Source organism: Microchirus variegatus (assembly GCF_963457635.1).
Source record: "Microchirus variegatus genome assembly, chromosome: 3".
Taxonomy (NCBI): Eukaryota; Metazoa; Chordata; class Actinopteri; order Pleuronectiformes; family Soleidae; genus Microchirus; species Microchirus variegatus.
Window position 1 is genome coordinate 32,087,752 of NC_139804.1, and position 8,887 is coordinate 32,096,638.

General features: G+C 44.7%; 1 protein-coding gene across 1 annotated transcript in view; it reads left to right on the forward strand.

Moving 5' to 3' along the window:
• Nucleotides 1–8,430, forward strand: part of sik2b (salt-inducible kinase 2b) — a 51,367-nt gene extending 42,937 nt beyond the window's left edge. Inside the window, exons 10-15 of the mRNA XM_083887285.1 lie at nucleotides 836–1,058; nucleotides 1,158–1,445; nucleotides 3,936–4,093; nucleotides 4,871–4,984; nucleotides 6,311–6,399; nucleotides 7,382–8,430. Coding sequence (XP_083743411.1) covers nucleotides 836–1,058; nucleotides 1,158–1,445; nucleotides 3,936–4,093; nucleotides 4,871–4,984; nucleotides 6,311–6,399; nucleotides 7,382–8,012 — 1,503 coding nt within the window. The 3' untranslated portion in view covers nucleotides 8,013–8,430. The remainder of the gene's footprint in view (nucleotides 1–835; nucleotides 1,059–1,157; nucleotides 1,446–3,935; nucleotides 4,094–4,870; nucleotides 4,985–6,310; nucleotides 6,400–7,381) is intronic.
• The last annotated feature ends 457 nt before the right edge of the window (nucleotides 8,431–8,887 follow it).

An 8,887-nucleotide genomic window follows, 5' to 3' on the forward strand; every position in this document is an offset into this window, starting at 1 on the left:
GCAGATGACAGTCGGTTGTGTGAAAGTGTGTGATTATATACACTCACCATACATATTATACAAGTTATACAGGGCACTTAATAAATTGTCAGGTGTGGCTCCTGGTGTGGTCTTCTTCTGTTGTTAGCCCATCTGCATCAAGGTTCAACATGTTGTGCAATGTGCATTCAGAGGATGTAGTAAGTGGTTATTTGAGTTACTTTTGCCTTCCATTTCATCATTTTTGAACCAGTCTGGTCATTCTTCCCTGAACTCTGGCATCAACAAGGCATGTTTTTGCCCAGAGGCCTGCCGCTCGATGGATATGTTCTCTTTCTCGCTCCATTCTCTGTAAACCCTCGAGATGGTTGTTTATGAAAGTGGATCAGCAGTTTCTGTCTGTCTGGCACCAACAACCATGCCAAAGTCACTTAAATCACCTTTCCTCCCCATTCCGATGATCTGTTTGGACTTCAGCAGGTTGGCTTGACAATGTCTTCATGCCTAAATGCATTGAGTGGCTCTAGTGGTGAGTCTGTGCGTGACAGCACTTTCAGTTAAATTTTGCATCCTGCTGAGCCACAGGTCTGGAACAAATCCAACTGTGGTGAACAGCCCTAAGTCTGAGAATGATGGCCACCTCTTGTGTCGGAGTGGCTGGCTGTGAATCATGGACTTGATGCGTATGTGTTTTTGTATGCGCCTTGTGTGCATTTTATAAATATCTGGACCTTTGTCTTTGATTGTCTCAATGACAGCGTGTTCTCTGTGTGCAGCTGTTTCCCTCCTGACACAGTCGATAGGTTCTGATAGGTAATTATTATCTCTCTGTCCCTTTTATTTCCCCCACATCCAGGTGAATGGCTGCATGCTGGACCCCCTGCCTCCCACCACTGTCCTCCACAAGTCCTCCACCTCGTCGCCTAGCAACATGATGGAGACGTCTATTGACGAAGGCATCGAGACTGAGGAGCCCGACACAGACGATGATCCAGCCCACTTGCTCTCAGCCTATCAGACGGCGCGGTTTGGCCAGCGGCGACACACCCTCTCTGAGGTCACTAATCAGCCAAACCAAGGTATTATGTGCTCTGATCTCACACACATACATTTAGACTCATGTCACTTAGTTCTTACCATTGTGATTTCATTGACAGAAAATCTATGTTGTCCAATAGGCAAGTTATTCACTCTAGGCCACAACCCGTCCATGGGTAGTGTGGACTCGGACATCGGCTACGACATGGGCTCCATGCACAGTGACCTTGGTCTCCTGGAAGATCCGCCCTCTCTCAGTGAAGTGGTACAGGCCAACAGCTCTTGTGTCACTCCTACGCCTTTCTTAAACCCTCGGCCTCCCAACCCCGCAATGGTCGCCCTGACTTCCCAGCACAGGGAGACGCATAACCGCTCCCCTATCAGCTTCAGAGAAGGACGCCGTGCCTCGGACACCTCCCTCACCCAAGGTTTGAACCACCACTGTAAACTACACTTTGTTATTCCAAAGGCATCATTCATCCACAGGTCTTACTGCCTGTGTTATGTAACCTGGCAATTTATTGGATGGCATCATATGATTCTGTAAAGAATACTTGAAAAGACAATTTAGTTCTTCACCAACCATTTGCAGTAAGAGATGAATCTTCTTTTAAGTCGATGTGCACCAATGTTTCACATTAAAGGGAGGGATGGAGATCCTGGAAAAATAGTTTGAGGAGGCTACATGTTTTTCAGACTTCCCTCTGAAGCTACGCCTCCAAAGCAGAGGAACACGCAAAGAACACAGATTCACGAGCGCTGCATCATTGGATTCTTGTTCAATTGTGATGATTAAAAGCAACAAATACAGTTCACAAGGACATAAAATAAAGTTACCGGTCCAGTAGAAACAGAACCATCATGGCATCACTTTGCAGCCCTTTCTGGGCGTTCAGTTGTCACCACAGTTCAAATGCAGCACCGATGATGCAACCAACACCTGTTGTTGGCACCTTTTTCCGCCATAACATTGCTGCTACAGTCTCGTTGGATTTAGCGAGCTAGCATAAGCTCTGGTCGCTGTCTTGTGAGCATGCGCGATTAGTGCACAAAGAGGGGTACATGTATGTGGGGAGGGAGGGCAGATGGCAGTTTGATTGATGCATCATGATCCACTTAATTTGTTCAGGATATGACGATGCTCTAAATTGCTGGAATTGTTGTCTCTCAGAGCTCCGCTTTGTCCGTAAAAAAATGCGAGAGTGCAGGCGAGGGCAACGGCATCCGAAAACCGGAAATCTACGAAAATAACTATTCTTAGCTCCACAGTGCAGCACAGAGTCCTACACAAACTTCCAGCCTCAGAGGATTTATGTGTCCAGTGGATTCATGTTATATATGACGGCAATGTGCCTGCTAGAGCCTGCAAATGATCACTTTTCGAAAATTCTAACTGCTGTTAGCTCCCAGTAGCCTCTGTGGCTGATGTCATTTCCTCTCCCTTAGGTTTCATTTTACTTTTTTTCTTTCTTTTTTTTTTTACGTGATGTGAGCTCCACCTTTAGCCCACTGCTCATCTCTGCTTTGCCCATGCCATGTGACATAACACATCTGAGTGTCATCCTTGACTGTTGGTGGAGGACTTGCATTGTGGGTAATCTCGTTGCAAATTCAATTTGAACAGCTGCTGGGAAGTATCAAAAAGGTCTCACTGAAAAGCCTCAGTTAATCACAACACAAAGGCAGTCACGTGACATTTTGACAAGTTCTCTGTGGAGAGTGCTGTAAAACATTCTTCGACATATGGAAATTCACCGTCAGAAGTCGCGACAGGTGGAGAGTGATGCCGTGATATCACTGATCAGTCATACGCAAGTGTCAATTAAATCCCCGGCTGATGCATGAGGTGTCACAGCACATACGTCTGAGGCTTCAGGGTCCACACAGCAGCTCCAGGCAAGAGGAAGAGCTCCACCTCTCCTGACACAGACGCAACACCGCGGCTGCAGCTGCTCCCTCACACTCGCACACAGACACACTCGCTCTGTATCCCGCCGTCTTCGAGATAAAAGTGCCTCATTCCCACCCTCTCATTTGCTCTCCCCCTCCTCTCTTTCACACACTTACCCCCCTCCCCCCCATCTCTTCCTCCTCTCCCTTCCCCTCTCTCATCCTCTCCAGTGATGACTGTAGCGGTGATGATTCACTGTTATGAATCAGACGCAGATATTTGAAGGTTTCAGCCCACATATCTCCCTCTCTTTCCTTTTTTTTTTTTGTTCACACATGCTCCTTCTCCCTCTGTGCTGCTCATTCTCAATCTTCTTCAAACTTTAAATCTGTGGCAGACAGGAATTGTCTCTGGAGGTAAAAAAAATAGGGAGAAATGTTAAACGACCTCTGTCTCGTGCTCCCTCTTTTTCCCCCATAAACTGCATTATTATCTGCTTTGCTGTTTGTAAAACACCTGTGATTCAGCCAAACATACAACTATAATTTGTGCTTCAAAGTGTGCTTTACCACTACAGCCCTGCATTGACAGCCTGCACTGCATGTTCCCCAGTTTATTCATCCATTTATTTATTTATTTATTTATTTATTCCTCATAATCCTCTTTGGAGAGAGTGTTGATGCGGTGGAATCTTTTGCGTCACACTGCTGACTGTGGTTTTAAATAACTCCCACCATCGCAGTGAGTCAGGTCCCATCGTTCACAGATGCAGCTCGTCACCACTGGATGGGCCTTGCCACTTTATGTTGCACACCCACAGTGGCTCATGACATACGTACAGTCACGATCACATTGGTCACCGAAAAGCGTAAAACTACTTTTACGGATATCCGTGGGGATTAGGACTAATTGTCTGTTAGGAATGAGGCTCCTGACGTCTTGTTGTGGAGAGAAAAGTGATTTAATTTGATGAAGGAATCCATTGTGACTCTCTGTTGTGGGGATTTTTTTTTCTCTGTGCTCTCAGGTCTGGTTGCATTTCGTCAGCATCTCCAGAACTTGGCGAGGACCAAAGGCATCCTGGAGCTGAACAAAGTACAGATGCTCGTGGAGCAGATAGGCTCCGGGGAGGGAGCCGTCCTAGGCCCCCTGGGACCACAGCACCACTTGCACAACCTCATGGAGGTTAGACCTAACTGCAAAACACTCACACATCCGTCACTCAAACCCATTCAAGATCGTTCTGTTCCCAGTGTCCAACTCCTCATCCCATGTTGCCCAGAAAGAAAAAAAAAAGCTACCCAAAAAGCACCCAGGATGTTGTGTAACATCAGGAGAGGCAGCCAACTGTGGCTTGTTTACTGTCTCCTGTCCTCCTGGGGCCTGGAGCCTGGAGCCTAGGCCAAAGTGAATGCAGCCATTGTTGAAGTCAGTCAGACTCTCACCCATAGTAGTGACTGGCACTCAATAGGCAAAGCTGCAAGCACACAAAGACGGGCACACATGTACACACAAAATGATGCACACAATGTAGGGGCAACCAAAACAACACAAACACAGAGGCGGCCTCTGTATCACAGAGACAGACAACATCTACTTGTTTCCTCCTGTCCATCTTATAATGCAATAACACAGCTCTTTGTTGGTTATGATGCCCAGTCCCTATCATCCATTTAATTTCCTTTCATTTCATTTAACTAATGGGTAATCCCACGGGTGCATGCCATTTAGAGGAAAGCATCTGGCTGATCAGTCACCACACAGGCATTTGGGCAGGAGAAAGCATGGATAATCCAGTTAGAGCCCACGATGAAGCACCCAGACCCTGACACCATTTCATTAAGCATCAGGAGAGGGCATCTGGAGTACACGTGTCCCTGTGTGTGTGTGTGGGTGTGAAGAACACACGGGGCACAACACACATACATCCCCTTGTTCTAATGCGTCATGTTTTCATCAAAGGGTGAGGCATCCAAGCAGCAGGAGGCTCTCGCTTTGTACCAAGGCGCTCCACAGCCGCCTCTGCTGTCACGGAGACAGAGTTTGGAGACACAATACCTCACTCATAGACTACAGGTAAAGGCCAACACTGTAACTATGACTGTATTCAATCATGTGTTTTTAAGATGTCAATGAATTTTAATCTAAGCTCTGTCATGATGTAATAGTTTTTTTTTGAGGGATTTGGATTAAGGATCTTGTTGGTATGGCCTGTGTACTTCTGTACTTTAATTTATTATGTCTCTCTTTTTTTAAACTCTTCTTTAACCCTTTAACACCTTAGCCTCAAAATGTCCATCTGGATGTTTTTTTGGGGGCTTATTTTAATCATAAAAGCGCCAGAAAATGATCCTGCGAGTAAGTGCTTTGGCCCATTTTTCTAGAAAAACTTTCAATATATGCCAGTTCAGTTATTTACAGTGTACTGCATGTTAAAATAATATATTAACAATTTAAAATGAAGAAAAACAAAAGGTTTTATTTAGAAAAAAAACGTTGTCGTTGTTAAATTTGACATTTGAACAGTACTAGTGCAGTGCCCGTAGGAAGTGTGTATTCCTATAGTGGGAGCTGAAGATGATTTTTCAGTTATTGTAATGCATGATAAGAAACTGCCGTGGCTGACGGTCACAACAGCTAGAAAATTTAAAAATGTGCGTTGTGCCTATTGAGGTTGCACAGTGTTTGTATTATGTTAGCTAATGCTACTGGTAGCCTCACTAGCTTACATTTTGGAAACAGGTTTGCCAAGTTAGCCACAAAATAGTAGCATGCTCATGCAAAATAAATGTGCTTGCGTATTGATGAATGGACACCGACTTCCTCATTTCAGTATAACACCATATTCTGCGGTGAGCTGTGTGAAAATGTCTCACCCACCGTGGAGGACAGCCTCTTCACTCCAACTTCCCCGCTCCGGACAGCGCAGCAGCTGCTGATGAGCCGCTGCCTGCCTGGTGTAGCGTGGTATAGCAGGGAAATTTAAATTCCTCCGAAAAAAGGATGCACACCATCGGGCCATGCTCAACCCATATCCAAAGTCTTAGGACGATCAGACTAACGGTCAGCGAGATATGCCTGTCACAGACGGACAGACACAACTTGCTTTATACAGACACACATTAAAAATAACATTTGTTTCAATCTTTGTCTCAATGTCCAAAAACTACTGCAAACTACTGTATGTACAGGCGTTTTTCCAACTCTCCTCTTTGGTGACAAAGACGCTAATTCGTGGGCTTGGGTGAAATCACCTTCACTATTGTTTTGTCTCCATGGAATAAGAGATCTTGTATCTTAATCGAGGATAAATTACTAAAATAAAACGAATCGGATCTGATCCAGTTAACATGGTGTTTATCCAGAGAGCAGTAATAATCCCATCTCTCCTCTGCCCTGAAGGCCAGCGTTTTAGCCAACAGTCCTGCCAGCTGCCAACTTTTCTGTAAGGAGACTCCACGAAGTTTAGAGCAACAGCTGCAGGAGCACAGGTAAATCACGCTGTCACAGTCTGCTTTTCATCATATTTACAATGCGTCTGCAGCAACAGGAGCGGAACATTTTTCACTCCCTCACAGAGATTCTGGAATATAAGTTTATTTCAAGCCATTCATTCAGACTCTGTGTTGATTTTTGGCATTTCTTTTTTTTCCCTGTTTGTTCTGCCCTGACCTCATTCTGTTCATGACACATTGACACTAAAGTGATGGTTTTATTCCCTTAAATCTTCATTTTGAAAACTTCATTTGTCCAAGTGTAACATCGTTTTTCTGTCACTATTTCTTTACACGGCTGCAGCTGTGAAGCGAGCCAGCTTTGCCGTCCCCACATTTTTAAATCACAGCACTGATGAGCAGTTGATTGGTCGGATTCTTGATGATAATCAACATCAGAGCTGTTTTTAGTCGCTGAACAACATGGGGATTTGTAGGCCAACAATTAACAGCACAGCTGCAACGCATCCCACGTTTTAATTCTGTTTATGTATATATATATATGTATATATATATATGTATATATGTGTATATATATATATATGTATATATGTATATATATGTATATATGTGTATATATATATATATGTATATATGTATATATATGTATATATGTATATATATATATATATGTATATGTATATATATATATATATGTATATATATATGTATATATATATGTATATATATATGTATATATGTATATATATATATGTGTATATATATATATGTATATATGTATATATATATGTATATTTTAACAGTTTAACATGTTTCTAATAAGAGTCTCTTAAAAAAAATCATAAAGGTGTACTATGCCATTATTAACACTCATTTGACCATCTTATGTTTATAAGCAGCGTTAAAGATCTTGTGAGTGGCTTATTGCAAGCGCCTTAAAGTCTAAGTGTTATTTTCTGATGTTAGTAGTGACATCTTTAATAAACTAAGTGCTCTGTGACACTCTCTCTCTCTGCAGACTGAACCAGAAGAGGATGTACCTGCAGCAGTCACAGGGCCTGGGCCTGCAAACTTACTTCAACCAGATGCAAATAGCTGAAGGCTCGTACCCGACAGGCAGCTCTCCTCTGGACCCCACCGCACCTCAGAGCTCCTCTCAGCCCACAGCGATGTCGGGTGTCCATCAGCCACAGCAGCAGGGCAGCGCTCAGGCCTCGCCTCCTTTCAGCCACCCCCACAGCTTGAGCCCCCTGATGGAGCCGGGCGAAGGCCTGGTTTATGATCCGTACATGAGCCATCACCACTACACCCAGCAGCTGCCCTCTGCGTCTCACCTCCACCACCATCTCCAACATCCCCAAACTCATGAAGCTCCTCCCGGTAGTTTGGGCTTCGGCTACGCTGCAGGCTGTGAGCAGCTGGGGGTCTGCCCTTCTGCTATGGCTCTTCACCCAGATCTCTATGAATTTCCAATGGACCCCATTGTGATGGTCCCAGCTGCTCCAGGAGAGGCTGAAGCTGGGGCTGGAGTCTTAGCTGGTCCAGGGGAGTCTGACGGGCTGAACCTGCCCGAGCTGCAGAGCTCCCTCCTGGACAGTGAGATGATGGAGACTGTGGACTCCCAGCATGGCTTTGTACTGGTTAATTAAGCCGGCTGAGGGGGTTGATACGAAGCGGTATTAAACGATGAGAACCTACCTAGCATTAAAAGCAGGGAGAATGGAGATGTAAGTGGAGGCCATAAGCGTAGCAACAGGGAAGGAGAAGTGTTCATTTTTGTATGACTAATACAAAGTTAATTTCTTAGTTTTGACAAACCTCAGACAACATTTCTACCAAGAACCCTCCCTTTGCCGACCTCCCTTTCTCCGTCTCCTCCTGTTCGTGTTCTCGTCAGCTCTGTGAGGCAGGAACACGCCCCACAACGCGCACAGAACTCGCCGCGCTGACTTGGCGAGGCTGCTGTCGTCACGGACGTTGTGCCACCTGTGAGGACTGAGCCGTGCGATGCGGGGGAAGGAAGGGGGGGCGCTGCACAACCTGGAGGCTGCCGGACTGCGTGCAGCGTTTCACTCACTAATGGTTTGAAAGTTAAGCCGAGTTTGGGGGGGGAGGGGGGAGGGTTGACTGAGTGGCAACCGAAAAGCACAACGGCTGACCCTGCTTTGTTTGTATTTAAAATAGGACGCCATCGTCACATCTCAAAACACTTTTCTGCTTCTTTTTTCTTTTTTTTTTTAAATGTCGTTAGATTAAAAAAAGACAAAAAACAAACAAACAAGTGAACTAGAATAAAAAATAAATGCCCTCATTTATCACGGTACAATGGACATCACCACAAATTCAAATGTTAAATGACGATTTTTACAAAGACTAATATAACGACCACGCCGAGGTCTCAGCACTAACGTTTAGAATATTCCTCAACGCTCGCTGAATGAAGCACCAGGTTGGTGAATAATGCACCATTTGTTTTAGCTTCTGCTCCATTTGTGCTCTTTACAGTGATAAACTCGCCTTTTTT